The sequence below is a fragment of the Esox lucius genome, chromosome 25 (genome assembly GCF_011004845.1).
Source record: "Esox lucius isolate fEsoLuc1 chromosome 25, fEsoLuc1.pri, whole genome shotgun sequence".
Lineage (NCBI taxonomy): Eukaryota > Metazoa > Chordata > Actinopteri > Esociformes > Esocidae > Esox > Esox lucius.
In genome coordinates, this window is record NC_047593.1 from 12,928,107 (window position 1) to 12,948,376 (window position 20,270).

Consider the following 20,270-nt stretch of genomic DNA (forward strand, 5'->3'; position numbering starts at 1 on the left):
CGTATCACGTATTTTATGGACGATGTCTGAACAATTACAATCTACATATTGGATTTGTTAAAAGCTACTGCATCTCATACAATCTGTTGTTACCGGACTGATCTATGGTAAAATTTCTATCCACGAGAGATTGGCCAAACTGGAGTCCTTGTAGAGCACCAGCAAAAGAAAAGAAAAAAAGTTTGCCAATCGGGGCATTTCGCACAACTGTTGGATTAAAGCTGGTTTGTCGAGGGCTGTATGAAAGTCCTTCTAGCATAATGTTTGTGGCATTATCTAACATCAATTACATTATACTTAAAAATGTAGATAGAGTAATGCCCTGGCTTCTCTGACTATCAGAAGTACATGGTCCTACCGTGCTTCCCTCTGGTGATGTCCACATACTGGCAAAGCCTAGGGTGGGTGATGGTTTTGAGGAGCTGGAAGCGCCCCAGGATTTTTATGGAGTTGGGAGTGAGAGGGAGGCCATTGCTCCCACATACATCATGGGGCAGGGCAGAGGCAAAGAAGGTGAAGGCCCCTAACTGGGCATCTCTCAGGGGTCTCATTACTCTGAACTCTTCACTGATTCAGTGACAACTTTTAATCGCACAAGTTGACAGCTCCAGCACCGACACACACCCGCTCTATGGAAAACAAATAGACATTAGTGGCACTGAAATGAAACCCTGGATGAAGGAACAACTTGTCTGCACTTGCAGTATAAGACGACACAATATAATGGTTATTACACAGCTTATCCTTTCGGTCTATGTCATAATCAAACATAAAATTGCGTGGGAGATCTCAAACTAAACAATTGTTTGTGACCGGTGAGAATGTTAGTGACAATGCTACACTTTGATTTGCAAAAGGAATGGATGCATTTAGCCACTGTAGCTATTGCTTCTCAAATCATTCTCGTTTATGTAAAATTAGAACAAGAGGAACTGTACTGACTAGGAAGCATAACTGAAGACATTGAACGCCTTAAACAGCAACAAAGACTTTCCGAAATGGGAATTAATACTTACATTTACTAAAATAACAGAAATCGTTTCATTTCGCTAAATATTATCTTTCTTAGGATGCATTCGGATGCACTGGGCAGTTGAAGTAACGTGACAGGTGACGTCAATTTTCAGCGACGAAGTTAAGCTGTCAAAATTATTTGTAAACACAGTAATCTTGTTTACAGATGAAACGGCATTTGTAGCTTTTTGTTTTACATACTCATTGCTCAAAGTTTATGTTTATAGCCAATCCAAAGAAAACAAGAATATCTCTTTTCGCAATGAGGCTATCATAATTCTTTACGCCTGTTCAATTCTCATAAACAATGTTTCTATCAAATAATCTTTGACAAACGTTGTTATATTTTACATTCAAATTTTCTACTTAGCATTTGCTTGTAATATAATTCACAAGTTGCTTTTACATGTAAAATAATAAGTATATTTAATGGATAAGCAGGCACCAGCGAGAGAGCCTTATGAGCTGTGAAGCCGCAGCGCATGTTTAATCAATAACTAGCTAGTTCAGTTGCAAGCCAGAATGCCAGAGGTAGCCGTTCTTCTATCCACATTATGTGTAGATTAGTGAATTGCGCATGCGTTGCACAGCTACACGGATGTCTACGTGGGTCTTTTCTTGATCCGTTCCATTGTGGCTGGATGTTCCCGGATGTTTCCTTAACCAAAACGTGTGTCGATTTCAGGGTGCTGGTCACATTTTGATGTAAGTGAAATCCATGTACATTGTTCTTTCGTTTTTTTTTTTTTTAGTCAGACATTTATTTCCAAATTCGTGATACTGTATATCTGGATTTGGATGTCAGAATCACACATGAATCCAGTACAGTTGTTGGCAAGCTGAAGCTAACTCCACGTACTGTAATTATACACAGCACTGCAGGCTAACTTTCATTCAGCCATTAATTATTGGAATTTGCTGTCTAGTTTCACATTCAATTTCTGTCCAGGTGTCAAAGTACAGTACAGTAGAATGTGAAGCCTAAATGATTAGCCACAACGGCCCTAGTCCCAGCCAGAATGGACTTGATTTGAACCACAATTCTTAAATTGGGTTATGTAAAGACGTGGTTTCCATCATAGACGCTATTGTCCCATATTATTTTAATATGTTCAGACAGCAGTCAGACAAATTCCGATTTCCGATTATCAATTCATTATGCGTTATTATTTGCCCTAGTAAAAAACATCCAGTGCTGCCTTATCAGCCAATTAATTTGGTTCCAAAAAAGTTTGTAAAACTATTTTCGGTGCTAACAATAACCATGTTGTTTGCATATTCAATATTGTCGATTCCTGCATTACACATAATGCTGCACGTTTGCATGCTAAATCTGAACTTGTCTCAGAATGGGAAAACCAAAAATACGTGAAAATGTGGGTGTGTGTGCCAATTGAAGCCCTCGCCTCGGAAAGATTGTACAACCCCCAAAAGTTGACCATGAAATGGACAAGCTTTTACGGTCGACTAATCATATTAGTCTTTCAGTTTGTCAGTCTTAGCTCAAAACAACTTAGTCTAATGTGTAATTAATTTTGTCATTAAATATCATACTCATAAGGACAAACATTGCTAAAATCTAATACACCTCAACATTTTGGTCAGCTTTTATCTTTTATGGATGTCCAAAGTGAACTCTGACTGCATGTAATTTGTTATTACAATGTCACAGTCAGGTGGTGTATTTTGTTTCTCTGGTCATAATACATAATTACATTTTGTGCAATTGAAGAAACAGTACTTATCTTAAGTCCTTTGCAGAAACATAAAGGAGGCAGATATTTTCCTGCTGTTTTCACTGTTTAGCATGACGTTTTGTGTAATAATAATCAATAAATAAGCCCATGACGGTGAAAAAAAAACGTTTATCCTGTGACAATGATTGTCATGCTCTTTTCATTTACTAAACGGTATGTACATGTATGAGATTAAATTATTACTAGGCTAAAGTATTGTCTGCTAAAAATAGTAGATGATCAAATGATTATGGCACCAATAAAAATATTTCCTGGTAGATAACATAAGTAAATCATAAGTAAATTGTCCAAATTACTTTCCGTATAGACAATCTGGAATATGAACTTGGAAAGAACAAATGGGCATTTCTGAAACCTGCATTTTTCTTTATGTTTTGAAAACCCTAGTCATCACTGACTGACAGATCTACGGTGGCCTACTGTGCCACACGCTGTTCTCGTTGCTGCAACCCAGACTACCGAACAGGCTGGTGTTTTGTGTCATCCACACACACACACACACACACACCACCGTGGTTTTAAGTGGTCGCAGCAGCTAGAGAAGCTGGTAGATCATACCCCGATGGGTGTTCACACGCCATCACCACTGAACTGGGAAAGTTTTTTGGTGTTGAAAGAATAAAAACAGATCTAGGACCTGGGCCTAGTTTTGCTACCACACAACGTCCTGGGGCTTCTGTTGTCACTGTACCACAACGAGAGATGAAAAGGAATACATGCTCTGAGGAGGTGGAGAATGTTTATTTAGTTTTATGCTTTTCCACGACCACGAGCAACGACAAACTAGGACTGGCTGGTAGCAGTGATAGTGAAGGGAAGACAGCGTTGGGACCTGCTTTCACTAAGTGCATCTGAACCCACCTATTCGAATAAAAATCTTGAATACAGTTCTTCCCCTACTCCCACCGACTTTGGTAATAACGTTTTACTTGCCCTCTGTGATCTGGTCTTTCCAGGCTATCTTAAGAGGAATGCCGTAACTAAGTCACTCTGGATAATAGTTATGCTAATTGACTATGTGAAATGTAGGTCCACCACACCAATTGACCTAGGTTGATCCCCTAAAGGCATAGTTCTTCTGTTGTCGTAACTGTCCACCTTAACGTTATGAAAAGGAGTAACATGGTTTAGTGATGAAGCCATTGTTTACTTTCCATGTTCTCATTTGCCCTCATGCAAAGAATTGGATCAGGGTCAGAGTTCAACATTAGGCCAGGTTGTAGTTGGGCACCAGATAAGCAATGTGTCTGGCTCGGTAATAACCGGCAAAGCACTTTCCAGGATTGCTGGGTTTGGTTTTGGATCCGTGTTGCTTTGGCCTCTAGCTACTCCTTGAGAAAAATGAGTATTTTTGCATGGCTGTTCTTTGAACATTTAAATGCCTACCACTGATCGGACACGCCAGTCATAGTAGATGCAGACACGTCTTGACAGGTGCTGTCTGTCACGCACCCATCTGCTCCAAGTCCTCTTCGGATTCCCTCTCATCACAGCGCCTTGACACTTACCGGTAGCCAAGTGTTCAGTGTCTCTGTTGCATTGTGGATATGGTATTGAAACTAGGCCCATTATTTGGGCAAAGACATTTCATCTTCTCAAAGGCTGTTTTGCTTCATTAATACATGGATTTTATGGGTGGCATGACATCCAGAGCCAGTCATGATCAACTCTTCCACTAGGCAACGTGCTCTGCTGTGTTGTCCAGTGTCAACAGTAAGGATACTGACCATTAGCGGGCGTGCAGCCTGGAGGCCCGGGTCCCAGGCGGCTGTCAGAGTTGATTCTACAAGGACCCACCGCCATTTTTGGCGGTTATGCAAATGAAAACAGCCCTTTCATGGCGCTCGTAAATTCTTTCACCACAGGGCCCAGTTTAATCGATTCCGATCCTTCGAGAAAACAAGCTTCTTTGATCCCCGATATTATCAACTCCAGCTCCTTTTGTGTTTCTAATTTCCTCATCCCCGACTTCTCTTTTGTTTTCATCCTGCGCCAGCTGTTGTTTTCCGGCATTGTCCTGTACAAGGCCTATGTGTTGGACAATGTAAAAAAATCCCCTCTCTTTTCCCTTCCTTTCTCAGTGGGAGAGGATTGACAAAGCTTTACGTGTCCAAAGCACGTTACACATTACAACAAAACCCCTAGCTGTCGCCCAGCTGCATTTCGGCTGAGTGGCACGGGGCTGTCGTTTGATCCCTTTTGAACTCTAAAAGTAGCCCTACAACCCATCAGCGATGCAGAGAGAGTGCCATTCAAGTCTATAATGTGATTTGCCCATGTGTGTCTTTAAAGGGAAAGCAAATGACAAAAGATCGACAGCTTATTTCATTTATTGTCGTATGTTGTCTTTTCCCTCGCCATGTTATTGGAGAATTTGGTTTGACCAAGTTGACCTGGAGCTTGTCAAGACAATTTTGAGGTTTAAATACTCGGCACTGACAAGAAACAGTTCCCTCATCCGGAGTTCCCTGGGAAAAGGAAGGGAGGGTATAAAGAAGGGATGAGCTGATTTATCGGCTCATCTTTTTGCGGGACAATCAACATTTCAACCTCTTATTATCTCTGCATGCCTTGTGGAAAAAAGCCAGACTCTGGTAGACGAGGCTGACAGCCGTATGAGACATTATGGGCCAACATTACTTTAAATGTTTCTGATGTAGAAGCAATCTGTGTTTTCTCAGTCTGTCACGGTCGTTGTGTGCTGTCTTTTGAATTCCTCAATGCTATGAACCCATATGTTACAACATCCATTCATCTAAACTTTTCATTTAGTGATGGTGGATAAAATGTAATGTCAGGATATTTTTCCAACGTCACAATTTATTATTATATATTATATATAAGTTATCAATATTATATTATATGAAGTAAAAAAAAAAATGTTTTAGGTTTACCTTCATGTTTTACGTTAGCTTGTTATGCCATCACCTTAAGTAGTTTTTTTGTTTTTGTTTTAGCATCATTTTCCACAAAAATATATTTTTTGTCTTTATAATGTGTTATATATGAGGTGTTCATTATTTGTATCATGTAATGTAAACATTTGATGGAATCAGTTAACCATAATTCTGCCAGGTGTGAGTTAACTGTTCACTGAGAAGGTGTTCAAGAAATGTCTCTCCATCTACCCCATGTGAGGATGTGTTAGACAAATGACACCACAATCACCAGATTCGGAGGCTGCTGCATCTTCAAAAGTCACTTAAATGTAAAGCACTTCTGTTTACCATCGGACAATATAATATCAGCACCTAACTAGACCTGTTATGATAATATCGTACCTGGAAATACCCATATTTTAGGTCTCTCTGGGGAAGTATGGATACATGAATGTTGAATGTTTTCTTCTGGCTTGAAACATTGCAGTAAAGTTGCCGGGCAAAGGAGCATTCAACAGGGTATGACTGTGTATTGCATTACCTTTTGTGCCCTTCACCTGCATTGTACTGGATGTGTGGGTCTACTACTTTAAAGTTAATTCTTATATCTCATATTATCTGCGCTTACCTTCCCAGGTTCTTAGCAACACGCTCCCTGTCCTTGGTCAAGATGTCAGGTCTTTCTCCTGCCATGGTGAGGCTGGAACAGCGTGCGGCTGAGGCCGACCAGATCATTGATTACCTCAAACAGCAGGTGCAGCTGCTCAAGGAAAAAGCAGGTAAGAAACACGCCGACACGCACGGATACACGTGCAAGTATAGAGATTATATTTGGGTCAAATGTATTCCTTAAGCAGTTTATTGTGGGAGAGTATGATTGAATGACCTTGATCACTCAGCTCTGAATGACCTTGATCACTCAGCTCTGAATGACCTTGATCACTCAGCTCTGAATGACCTTGATCACTCAGCTCAATACAAGTGAATATTCAATAGAACAAAGGAACCTGAATGGAGCATTTTTTTAAAGTCAGTGAGGGGAAAGAAGAAACTATAAGCTAGTTGATAGCATGTTGGTCCCAATAAAGGTCTGATGTATGTCTGCCTAAACCCAGTTGTCCAGGCCACAGTTAGAGAAGAGAAGAAACTGATGGTGGAGAACGCCAATCTTAAGAGAGACATCGAACAACTGAAGCAGCAGCTGCTGGAGAAGGAGAAGATAAGAGGAGGTATGTGGCAGGTCGGTGGCTGTGTTCCGTTCACGGCCTGTCTCGGTCCCGAGGCCTCATATTGTATTGACGTTGTTTGAGAAATAACTTTCCTAATGGAAATTCATTCTTCAAGGAACTTACAGCCATTCATTTGATACAGGGTCTGGCGCTGTCAACCATATAGGTTAGGACCAGCTATAGCCACCTGTCGAATAAAGTTTGGCTGGGTTGGGAATGGTATAACCTGAGCCTAATATTGCAACCAGACCTTTTTGAACTATCAAAGCTCAAAGATGTACTTGAACTGAAGTGGCCATTAGGGCCATGATTATGTATTGCAGGCAAACCCGACCTGCCAACGTGAAGCTGCGTGCCGTCTGGCAGTGTTCTGCCACCCTGTTGTGATATCACGCCTCTGACACGCATTAATATCCAAGGGCAAGAAAGTCTCTGTGATCATTAGCACATCAATAATGGCGACCAGAGAGAGTTAGGTGGAAAATAAATCCGGGGGATTAGTGCAAATGGGCAATTTAGCCCTCTTCAAAAGGCCTCTGTATATGTTATTTTTGGAGCGCTTGGGGAATGTGCGCAACAAGTAATGCAGGATTATGGTTTTCCTCAGATCCAGTTGTGCTGTTTATTTTTGGTGTTTGTTTCAACGGGGCTTTATGGTGCGGTAAAATAAGCTCAGTCAAAGTAGTGATAAAGTGTAGAGCTTTTGTGAGTGATATTTCAGTGAGGCCTTACCCAAATTTAAGAGAGATGGCAAACTGAAGTAATGAAGACAAGACGTTGGAGGGGGGGGGAGCGGGGGGATAACCTACTGAAAGCCAGAAGACCGACAGCATTTAAAAGGTTAAATCGCATTGTTTGAAAGTTAAACCTTTTTAAGTTCCAAACCTCAGCTCTCAACATAGAATTAACATTAAGTCTGAATTTTATCATGTTTGTTAAACACCAGCAAATATTTTCATCAGAATACAAACATAGTACCAAACATATTTGCCTGAAATGATGGGTTCCCCACATTTTCTTCTTTTTCCAGAGATAATCCGGGTAGATTTTGTTCTGACTTCAGCCTCTATATCCTTGTTTTCCATCATTTCATGGAAACACTGCCATTTTCTCATCAAAACAAGCTTCAGGAGGCTTGTCGTTCCTCCGTTTGAGTCTTTAAATACATTTTCTCTGTATCATTAAGCAGTATGACGTTACTAAAACTAATTAGGAAAGGTACAGCTCATTAAAGAGCTGTCATTCGACCATCTCTGGGACATTACTGCCTGAGGTGACTGGCAAAATGGGTTTTTAAATATCCTACAAGAATATAAGGTTTTCTTTTCTATTGTGTATTGGAAACGAAACTGGTGGTCTCAGTATAACTCCCTGCTAAAAAATAAATACAGAGGAGCATAAAACTATATTCCAGGTGGAATCATTCAGCGCTGATGGTTTTTCTCCATCCTTCATTATCAGCCTCTTATTTTGACATTGCAAAAACCACTTCTCTGGATTCCTCAGCTCGTTAGAAGCATCGATTGATCAAAATCAGTAGCGAGAAGAAAATAAAACCAGCGGCAAAGCTGTAAGTGGAGTTGAATGTCTTTGGCTCTGCTGTGACTCAACACAATTGGCTCGCTGAGTTAGAGCCTGTTAGAGCATTTCGCTGGCAACACCGCGGTTGTGGGTTTGCTTCGTGCCTCGTCCAGTTTTACCTATCGCCAGCTAATTTGTGTCACTGTCAACTGTAGAGGCTGTATTCCCATACCCATATTAGCAAACCGCGTAAGCATGTGACCGATACTGTGTGCCAGTGTGATTATTGGAACGGCGCTTAAGTGTCTTTTGGAGGAAAGCACCGAATTCATCTTCTCGTGTGTTTTCTTTCCGCAGTGAGGGACGTGGCCATGCCGACAGCAGGGGACTCCAGTGTACTTTGCGCCTCAAAGCCCGCGCCACCACAGCCCCCATCCCCAGCAACGACTGCCGGGGCCGCCTCCAAAGCCCCTCCCAACGAATCCGAGGGCAAGAAGAAAAAAACGGAGAAGAAGGGTACAGCAGAGGAACGGATAAAACCTGTGATTTGTGTTATTGAGATTGCGGGGGGCCTCACGCGCCTGCCGTTCACGCGCTAATTGCCAAACCCATCTCTACGATGTGTGCTTGTCGCCCCTTGTCCCCCGTCCCCCCATCCCAATTTTTTATCTTTTTTTATTAGTCCGCAAAATCGAAGTAGATGTGAGCGCTACTTCAGTGACAATGAGCCTAAATGCTCCATAGTTTCGCTGTGGTATGTTATATCGTTTTTTGGACCTCTGAAATTGCTTTTCCTTTGGAACATGAGCCCTTGTCTAAGAGCCAATGTTTCCATCAACACTTGGCTGGATACGGCCCCCCTTTCAGTACTTTAATGGCCATTTGCGATTTCCCAGTCAAGTATTCGTAATCTGAATGTCTAATTTCTGGCGATAATGGACTACAGACACAGGGGAATCTGCATATAGAGGGGATCTATTTCCAATGTTGACATATCGTTTCAATTTCCAACGTTACATTTTGGACTTGGCCTGAGCGTTGTACTGAAGCTAATTCACTTGTTCTGAATTTCCCGAAAAACCTCTAGCTGATTTACGATGAGGTTGATAAATAATCTTGATGAAGAAAAAAACCCAAAATGGTGAGGAGAGATGAGCCTTGGTAGAAGTGTCAACTCAGTAATGGGACCTTAGACAGAGCCCCGGCTTGGATGTTTATATTACGTCGACGCCATTCATCCTGAGGCTTTGCACTGCTCTCCAGAGCTAAACCAGATATTGCAGTCTAGTGTAACGTGGTGTTGGTTTCCTCCGTGTCGAGTTAAAACGACCTATTTTCTGGAGCAGTGGTGGGTTTTCTTCCTTTTAAACTTTATTTTTTTGTTGTTTATTATGAAAATTATCTTTGATTTAAATCAGTCGAAAGCGTCGTTCCACTCAGACGTCAAACCCATCCGGACTAATTAAGCGCCAGAGCAACAGATAGAGAATAATCTTCTCCAGATTATTGGCCAGGACGAGCCAAACGAGAGGAATGGAACGCTGAGAGCAAGTTGTCTGGTACTTGCCTGACAGCCGTGTGTCAGAGGCAAACGGAGAACAGTGGAAATCTGATGCCGTTTGTTCAATGTCAGTTGATGATGAATGCTTTGTTTTAGCACATTTGAAAGTCTGAGATTTCCCATGTAGGGACTTATCGGACTCTGTTCCCACCTCATTTAAACGATTAGCGCCTGTCTGTCAAACACCCGTGGGCACTATTGCTGAAGGTGCCAGGGCTGACGATGTCACACACTAATGTGTGTTTTATCAGAGTGCAGATGGTAACAGAGGCGTTAAGTAGGGAGGCGGGAGAAGTGGGCAGGTACCCGGAAGGTTGCTGGTTCGAATCCCAGGGCTCCACTAGGGGCGATAAGTGGACGAAAAGATGGAGGGAGGACCACTTTCTACCATCCGCCCTGTATGAATGGGTGCGTGTTACCGGACACCCCTAGGGTCCGTACGGAGTCTCTGCCCTTTGTTGGAACAGTGGGTATTGATATTGGTGTTTACTTTTAAGCGTCTTCAGAAGTTCTGAAGAGTTGTGGAAACGAATCGCTGTACTATTTTTAAACGTCTGCAGTGATCACGGTCAAAAACGCCACGTTTGGGCCTCCGGAGTCGCCGGGCAGATTTGTTTTCACTTTAGGGGAAATTGGATCAGGACAATCAAGACGGCTGCTCGCTCGGCCTAGTTTCCACAGAGCCGAGTGTCAAATGGATCCCAATGAGTCCCTAGGCAGCTGGGCCATAGCAATGGGCTAAAAATAATCTCAATAGAAGCCTTGCATTAGATTCTGTTTGAAAATAATGGCATGGCCTGTATTCTCTGGTGAACCTTTTAATATAATAAAATGTAATAAAGGCAGAGTGAGCGGGCCGGCTCGGAGACGAGGATACTACACCCACTGAGGCCGACCCGATGTTAAGCTCTACTTCACATTTCAGTCAGTCAAGCAAAGTCCCTCTTTATCCAGAACGACTTTACTACACGGGCATGACTTATGGCCAGCCATTTAAACATTTATTACCCGCAACTGACAAGTCATCATTTCAAAGCAACGCGCACTTTATCATTAGTTACAAGTAACTATTTCAGTTCTTTTTCCCCCCATATCTATTTACTTCTAGTACTTATTCAATAGAAACTAGTTACTTGTTTCTGTTTTTATTAGCATATTGTCCTCTGTGCACTAGTATGTTTAACTTGACACCAGTACTTATTCCAAAGCCTTCAGTTTCTTTATGTTCTTTATATTGCCGTCTCGTTTAACTAAAAGCAATATGAGTTGTTGACGTTACATTACAGGTATCGACAGTCTTAATAATGCCTGGTAACAAAGACTGCTTTTGATATCTACTGCGTATGCTAATGGCCCGCTAAATATGCAAGATAGAAATGATTGCATCACCAAATAATTAGCCCAATGATGAATGTTACTCGTCACATCCATGGCAAATGTTGTTGTCGTTATTAGTGGATTCAAGCCATTCTAAATATTACATGGATGTTAAATTAGTAAATTCTTCATTGTACGTGTTGTTTTAAGACGTTTGTTTGTGATCAAGGCTACAGGGCCTCATTAGACCCTCCAGAAGCCTCTCCCAGCGAGTTTGCAATGCTGCAGCCTTTCTTTTGTTGAGCTTTGCCATTTCACAACAATAATTTAAAGGCATGAGTGATTATATTTGGTTTTGTAATTTTGAAACATTAAATAACCCCAGAAATACATGTTTTTATTGTTAAATGTTGAAAAACCACAGGAGGGATTTGTTCATTTTGAATGTCATGCTCATTTTATTATATGAAATTAGTTTCCTGAAGTTGACGGCTTTATCGATCCGCTCAGTCATGTTTGTTTAGTGCGGAACACATGACTATGGAGGGCCAGTCGGTAGGGGTGAGGAGCTGGTTTGGATTCAGGTCCTCTTTGTTAACCCCTTGCCACGTATTTTTACCCCTGCCTGGGTGCGTCTTAAAGCCTCCCTCTGTGTGTTTCGTTAACCCCATCCCGTGGGTGGTAACACCTCCTCCTCCTCTCCCTTTCTTCCCAGAGAAGAAGCCCGCGGCCCCCCAGGAGGAGGCTAAGGTGGACGTGTCGCGGCTAGACATGAGGGTGGGCCGGATCGTCACAGCCGAAAAGCACCCGGACGCTGACTCTCTCTACGTGGAGCAGGTGGACGTGGGCGAGGCGGCCCCCAGGACGGTGGTCAGCGGGCTGGTCAAACACATACCCATAGACCAGGTAACGGAGCCATCTTCTTTACTGGTTTTCACGAGAAAGTTCTACTGTCCCCATAATGGAATAACATCCAGCTCAGGTACCCATAAATACACCACAAGACATACCACCAGGTGTCTCTTTAGTCTAGGTCTAAAACAAACTCCCAGCAAGCAACAGTGTTGTACCGTACACGTCATGACGTCACACCGAACTAACTCCCTTGCATCCTATAATACTCACACAAACCGCTGGATTTCCTTTTAAGAGACTGAGAAAACGACATCTCGCGGCTCTAACCCAGAGAGGACTGAAGAGATCCACAGACTCACCCGCCGGCTCTAACCCAATGTGTTCAGCGGCATTTTCGTGTGTTTTGGTTTGTGGGACTGTCCTTTTCTGTCAGCGTAGCGGCATTTTGTTATGCAAGGTGTTTTCTATGGACCCCAGGCAGAGCAGCAGTTGCACTGGCATGAGAGCCGCGTGTAAGTCATTGTCATAGAAGAGTACTGCAGATTTTTTACTTCGAACTTCCAGAACATTTGGCAAGTTCGGGTGCCTCAGGGCAGACAGACCTCCACACTGTAGATCTCCCAATAAATTTATTTTAAAGATAGCCTTTTAAGAACTACTACAACCAGTATCGGAGCCTCATTTTCATGAGAACAAATTAGGGTGTGTTTGTAGTGTACCGAAGGTGCTAAAAGTCAGACCGGCTTGTCAGGTTAATATTTGGGATTTATTATCCCGTGCAAAGTGACCACTCTGGCGTGGTCTATGTCTGGGGTTCATGTTGCGCTTTTTATTGTCACTGAAGTAGCTCTCTGCAAAGACAGACTTGGTTTTTATTTTCTTAATGCCCAGAATTTACGATTTTGTCTCCGAGACGCAAAAGTAATTTGTATGTAGTCTTTTTCACATTGCAAAACCACCGGTTTCTCCTAGCAGTCAAAGGGCTTTTCTCGTTCTGCCTCTTGGCTTATGTTCATGGCATAGGAGCCCTTTGTACATTATGCTTTATATAGACAATGTACTGTATATTCCCTATAAATGAAAACACATGCTCTTTGGAGTCTTTGTGTATAGTCAAACGTATCTGGGGAAAATATGATAACATGAGAATAGTAATTGTTTATGACAGCCATGTTGTTGTTTTTTTCTTTTCATGTATTTTTAGTAAGACATATTTACCTTTAGGTAGCTGCAGTAGTGAGTTAGAGTTTTTGTTGGGAAATGTATGTGAACACCTAGATTGATTGGCTCCAAGTGTATTAAAGTAGTAAAACGTCCTATATTCTTTGCATGCGGAAATAACAAGCTTATATCAAGCTTGTAACACAAGCCCCCGGTGTTGATTAATCTAGGAGTCCACAAACTCTTTCTAATATATAATTGTATTATTATAAGTGTTAAGAGTTGTATTTTTGCTGGACCACATAAGCAGAGCCGGCCATGAAAAGTGAATGTCTCGTGAGTTAGTGAGCGACTGACCCACCCACCCAAAGTCCGTTATTGTCACCTATATTGATATTTATTGTATCAGTGTCATTCACAAATGAAAGAAAAATGAACGTTGTTGTGCCATGAAACGAAATAGCTTTGTCACTGTAAAGTTCATCTTCAGTCTCACTAGCAATTGCTCAATTCTCATGACTATTCCAAGTAGTAAGTTATTAGATACTAGTAAGCCTATTACTGGCTAATAAGCTGTTAAAATGGCCAGTGGCAAAAGCCATACAGTTCATAGATGCTATTTGTTGTGGAAATAAGTGCAAAAAGAAACAATGGTCAGTTTAACGCAATGCTTAATGGTGTCAAGCAAAATATTCAAACTTGGCGCGATGTTATTGTGTGACCAAATGATCCAATGTCAAGACGCTATACCGACACGCAGCATATGTATGGCTTTGTGGCGTAGTGGTTAAAGACACAGCCTCTCACATGGGAGACCCCGGTTTGAATCCAGAGGGCGACAACAATCATCCCTTCTAATCGCTGAACTTGACTCGTCTGGTTCCTTTTCTTGTTTCATTTGATTCCTGTTGTCTGTTGTTCTGACATCAATGATCACATTTTAGGTGGTATACAGAAAACGTTCACAAATGTTCTCTCAACACAGTATGAGAATAAACTGAGAATAACATTTTCTCTGCAGTCTGTAGTAGCAAAAGTTAAACAAGTTGAAAAAAAAAAATTACTGAGACGTTTGTCATCCTCCATAATCAGTTACATAAAGACCCAACTGAAGACAATTCATGCACACAGCCTTGTAATGCATGTAGATCTGGGAGTCTTAAAACTATACCTGCCACCCCTGGACTATACTGTATCAACACAGTTTGGTAGAAAGTTAATTTATACATAACCAGAATTTCCCTTGATATAATAGTGTTGCTAATAAGACTAAACACAGAGGCCGAATACACAATCTACAGAAAGTCGACATTGTACAGTTGAGACAAAATCCACATTTGTTTCGCATTCCAACATATAACAAACAAACCCATAAACACAACGAGCAATGACCACTACACCGAGTTCAACTCAGAAGTGGGGGAGAGAATGCCAAATCCTTAATCCTGTCACTGGAGATATTGGGCCTGTCTTTCCTTTAAACGGGAAGAACAAGCTGTAGTCGAAGCCCAACATGAGCAATAAAAAGCCTAACACTTTCACTGGCAGCAATGTAGAGGCTTGCCTTTTTTGTTTTTTGTTGCACATTGCGGTCCTTGCTTCTTTGTCCCGCACGCGTTGGCTGAAATTTTCAAAACCCAAATCCTGGCACGTTCAGAATGTGTTCCGGGCCTTGTGTTCTAGAGATTACATTGATTTCAAGCCTTCTTGTCTGTACATGAGATTTATTGTTAACTCTCAATGGACCGGTACTGGTGTTACCTCCAGCACACTTTTTGTGGTGCTTATCTGACAACCTGTCTCACACACACACACACACACACACACACACACACACTTACACACACCACTAAGCAAAGGCTGCCTGAGGAAGAAAAGCTGCTGCAAAAATCCTGTCGAGGCTGTACGCCTCAACCAACATGAATATTATGCAAATGTATGATTACAGGATGTTTCTGAAATGAAAGACGTGATTCTTTTTCTAGCTTTAACACGCACCATGTCTCTGTGCACTGCTCTCTCCTCCCTCCGCTCTCTTGATGGAAACGGCTTCTGGCCTTTTCAGAGTTTTGGTAAACCTCAGAGGTCCCTCCACAGACATGACAGAGAAATATATATATATATTTTTCTCTCACTCTCCTTGTGTTTAGGCGTTGTGGGTCACGCAAACTGTATTCCCCCTTGTTCTATGGATGAAGGTTTCAAACGTGCCTCCGTGTGGGGGTTTTCTTCTGAACATCTGCCTTCCCGTGTCCTCGCCCAGATGCAGAATCGGATGGCAGTGCTACTGTGCAACCTGAAGCCGGCTAAGATGAGAGGCGTGTTGTCGCAGGCCATGGTGATGTGTGCCAGCTCCCCAGACAAGGTGGAAATCCTGGACCCACCCAGCGGGGCTGTGCCCGGGGACAGAGTCATCTTCCAGGGCTTCCCAGGTAGGAGACACACGCTGCACTGCATGGAATGATTGACCCCTGTAGTCCAACTTGTGGAAGTATTTTTACTTGGTTCTTCTTACACCTCTGGGAACCTGTTTGTTAAAGGGGTGTGAGGGCTCTACAGGTCATTTATGGATGATTCTTTGTTTCGTTTGAAGAGGGTAATCACGAAAGCTTCTTAAGGCCCCAAAGAGTGCTCTGACTGCAGAGCTCATTCCTCTGTTTTCTTTAGTAATCAGGGCTAGATGGCCTGGGAGTCTTACTTGAAAAGGCAAACTAATCAGCCCCCCCCCCCCCCCCCCCCCAACAAGAAGTAGTAGAAGTCCTATTTTCCCACAATCAAGCAGCGTTTAAGGGATGGGACATTTTGAAAGGTCCTTAATGCCCCGTTCAAAGACCCAGGATTGATTTGATTCACATGTAGAGAATTAACGAGGGTATGCTCTTTATAACAAATAATCAAATAAAAGTCCACCCACAGAACTCATTTCTAATACAGTAACTACACACCGCCCTCCCGCTGCCTGTCAGACATAGTGCATGTCCAGTGTTCATGTTCAGTGTCATGCCTGTGAAGTGCCCAGAAACCCAAACTGGAGGAATGCGGCCTGTTTGAAGATCATAAAATGTCCCACCTCATGCCTCACCCGCTGAAGGGAGAAACCCACCGTCAATGTGATTGTGATTTAGACTTGTTCATGTCCCAGAGCTAATAAAAAAAAGATGGTCCTGTGGGGGAGGGGGTGCGGTTGGAATTAGAGAACAATGACAGAACTGGGCGTTTCCCTGGGAGAGAGCAGGAGAGAGACAGTGCAGATGGGAGCGGGAGGAGGGTACATGAACAGGGAGTGTCCATTACTCCCAGGCCGGGTGACATCAGCCTGGTTCCTCCTTTCATCTCCTCTCCTGCCCCTACTGACCCCTCCTCAAGCTGTCTGCTTTATGACTGATCACCTCGGCCCAAACCAAAAAATGCACAACTGTGCACATCAAGAAGGACGATGTTCACTTTGGCTGCACTCTTAGATGTAACCCAGGGGAAGAGGGATAACCCAGGGGAAGAGACGAGGGATAACCCGGGGGAAGAGGGATTACCCGGGGGAAGAGGGATTACCCGGGGGAAGAGACGAGGGATAACCCGGGGGAAGAGACGAGGGATAACCCGGGGGAAGAGACGAGGGATACCCCGGGGGAAGAGACGAGGGATACCCCGGGGGAAGAGACGAGGGATACCCCGGGGGAAGAGACGAGGGATACCCCGGGGGAAGAGACGAGGGATAACCCGGGGGAAGAGACGAGGGATAACCCGGGGGAAGAGACGAGGGATAACCCTGGGGAAGAGACGAGGGATAACCCGGGGGAAGAGACGAGGTTCGAGACGGTGGTGCTAAAAGATGGAGAGGGAGGGGGAGAGAAGACTTGGGTGCTAAGGTGGTCAGTTTCCAGTTGTTTCCAGTTGTTCTGTACACAACTTTGGGTTGTTAAAAATCACCAAACAGGATGTTGTTTACAGCATGAAGTGTCCCGGCCTGGCTGACACAGGCTACCACAACGGAGCGGTTGATCTTAGTACGGGTCTCTCTCCCTCTTTCTCCTGCCCTGGTGGCGCTGCGGAGAGATGAGTCATTCCACCTTCACCACACCCAAGTCGGCCCAAGTGTTGCTCCTCAAACTGCAGAGCGCATCCAAGCTGCCCCGTCATAGCTTTGTGTGTGTGTGTCCGTCCGTCCGTGTTTGTGTGCGCGTGTTTGTGTGCGCGTGTTTGTGTGCGCGTGTTTGTGTGCGTGTGCGCGCAGAAAGGCATGTGTGCAACTGAGGGAAATGAAACACATTGGTTTCCTCACGTCTTCCAAGCTGTTTGTGATGATGAGTAGGAAAAGTTTACACCCCAACAGAAGCATCTTATGAGTCCAGTGCAGAGCGCCAGTTCTGAATCCGTACAGTGGCCAAGTAATATCAGAACACTGCCAAGGACACAGTGCTGAGGTTATGAAGAGCTCCCTAAAACCCATTAGTTGCTGTCAAAGTTGGATTGTATGTTGTTTACTGTACATTTTCAGTTAGGACTAAAAGAGTAACGACTTCGATAACACTTCTGGCTTTGTTTTTCAAAAACATGTTTTTCAGTTGACAAGGAAATGCACAGAACAAAAAGTACTGTTTAAAAATAAATACATTGTAAATTGTGTATATATAAGCAATAGACAATGACGGGTCAGATTACAGGTAATACTGCCAGGCGCGAGGTTACATTTAACAGATATTGTTGAAGGAGTGATGTACGAAAGTGTCAAGCTTAATGGGACATTTCCCGTATTATGGCTCGCGCGCTCATCCAGACAGACAAATAAATCTCAGAAATGGAACTTTGTCCAAAACCATTGTCTGGGTGATGTGTCAACAATAAATGTGGAGATCATGGTCTAACATGCTAAAAACAGAATATCCCTTTAATGGTGTTTTGCCATTTGTTTAGGTCATTGGCAAATGTGAAATTAGTATCAACTTAAGGGGGTATAGGCTTTAGGAGTGACCAGCATGATAATGTCCACTGGAACCAAGTTATTATTTCAATAGCAGATGTTAAAATAAGTTAGTATCAGTGACTCTGTGGTGCTGGGTACATACCTAGGGCCAGTTTCCAAAGTGGAACACTGAAGACTGGTGAAAGGAGTGTTGGAGACAAAGCAATGGCGGCGTGTTGAATTAGAAATTACATCTAATTTACTGAGGAGCCATTTACCGTCAAGCCTATAGACTTTGTGGCCATAGTCAAGGATTGGCGGGACATCGTGTACTTGACCGCATACTTGAATTTAACCCAAGTCTGAAGGAGGGTGATGTGGGTATTCAGTGGGTAGTGAGAAGTCGAGACACGTACCGATGTTTTTGTAGGTGTTGTCAATCACACTGCCATTCAGGACGAGGATGTTTGAGTAGGCAGGCAGGTTGAGGTAGGCACCGACTGAAGAATTAAGATTTCCTTTTTTTAAGACTTAAATTGTTCGCGGTCAAGAGACATTTTCTAACCCGGCTAGACAGTCTTATGAGAATCCTAGATTGCAGAGTTCATTGATAAAGATGCATTGGTTGACAGAGTCAAAGGCTTTAGCCAAATTTATAAAAACACTGGCACAAGCCTGCTTTTTGTCTAAAGCAGATTTAAAGTAGTTTAAGGCCTTTAGAGATGCTGGCCAGTTCTGAAGCCTGACCGGACAATAGACATAGAGACAACACTCTGGGACTTCAGGTGGCAGGTTATCTAAATTAGGTCTTGAATATGGCCCTTGCTGGCATTGTTACCATTGAAATCGTTCTCCACTTTGTGCCCCCGATGTCCTCAGGTGAGCCGGATAAGGAGCTGAACCCCAAGAAGAAGGTGTGGGAGGCGGTGCAGCCAGACCTGAAGACAGACAGCCAGTGCGTGGCCACCTACAAGGGAGCCTGCTTCGAGATTGCCGGCAAGGGAGTGTGCAGAGCACAGACCATGAGCAACAGCGGCATTAAATAAAGACGGGCAAAGGCGGACAACAGAGCCGCTGAATTGCAATGGGATAAAGTGGAAATGGAATCCTATTTCCATGGGTGGAACAAGCGAAGTAGCTTGCTCAGCCTGTGGAGGTGATTGGCTGCTATACTGCAATGGTTCTGACTGTGATGTTAATGGAAGAAAAAGGAAATGTTTTGAAAAAGTCTAATAAAAGAGTTGTTTGCATCTTCAGCTTAAAAAGTTTCGTTTGCCTCTTTTTTGCGCGGCGTAAACGCAACATTCATTAAAGCCGATACAACTGTGCTCGTATCTGGGCTCTCTAGCTTTCTTAGGTCATCCTGCAAATCACTTTTATGTGTATTATTATTTTGATAAGTACTTTGATTTCAATATCCTCTGCATCACTTTGTCTCGTCTCGGGTTACTAAATAATCTGTGGGAGAGAAATGTGAATGTCAAGATACAAATCCAACTAACAGACAGATGGATTTTCCCAGACACTCTGCAGAAGGCCTTTTTGATGGTACTGTCATTCAAGTACTCTGGTTGTCTTCTCAGTCATTACCCCACACTCATTAATAGTGTCCAGTTTTTCAGGACTTATAATCCAGTTTAAAAGGATTGTATGTTTTCTTCTATTCTGTTCCAGCACCTTGAAGATGAAACCAATCCCAACAAATATCTTGCGGTGTTACCAGACTACAGCTAAAGTAATGTCCCATGACATACATTGTGAGGATTGCCAGTTTTATAAGGAACACAATCAAAGGGAGAAAGGATTCACATTACCCATGTGAACACAAAACTGGATCATTCTTAAAAGGATTACATGTTTGGAAATTGCCTGAGAGATCTGGCCCATTGGCAATAACTGTATATTGTTTGACTGTTTGATTCAATAGTCGAAAACACATTTTTGTTTTTATTACCATAGAATGCTCTGTTTAGTGTGTTGATGTCCCTTGCCTATCTAATCTAACGCATACTGTGAAAATATATTTTGGCGGGTGAACTGCACATGCATGAGGATCCAGCCAAGTATATTTACAGA

The 20,270-nt window shown here is 42.9% G+C and overlaps 2 protein-coding genes across 2 annotated transcripts in view; one reads left to right on the forward strand and one right to left on the reverse strand.

Moving 5' to 3' along the window:
* The window catches only part of tbck (TBC1 domain containing kinase), a 47,615-nt gene extending 46,374 nt beyond the window's left edge, over positions 1–1,241 (reverse strand). The window contains exons 1-2 of the mRNA XM_013140655.4: positions 1,017–1,241; positions 359–629 (exon numbers count right to left, since the gene is read on the reverse strand). Coding sequence (XP_012996109.2) covers positions 359–551 — 193 coding nt within the window. The 5' untranslated portion in view covers positions 552–629; positions 1,017–1,241. The remainder of the gene's footprint in view (positions 1–358; positions 630–1,016) is intronic.
* A 377-nt stretch (positions 1,242–1,618) lies between these two features.
* Positions 1,619–19,459, forward strand: aimp1a (aminoacyl tRNA synthetase complex interacting multifunctional protein 1a). The gene is made up of 7 exons (XM_034291184.1): positions 1,619–1,719; positions 6,287–6,429; positions 6,766–6,879; positions 8,758–8,916; positions 11,994–12,184; positions 15,558–15,726; positions 19,074–19,459. Coding segments are annotated over exons 1-7 (945 nt in total). The 5' UTR covers positions 1,619–1,717; the 3' UTR covers positions 19,241–19,459.
* The last annotated feature ends 811 nt before the right edge of the window (positions 19,460–20,270 follow it).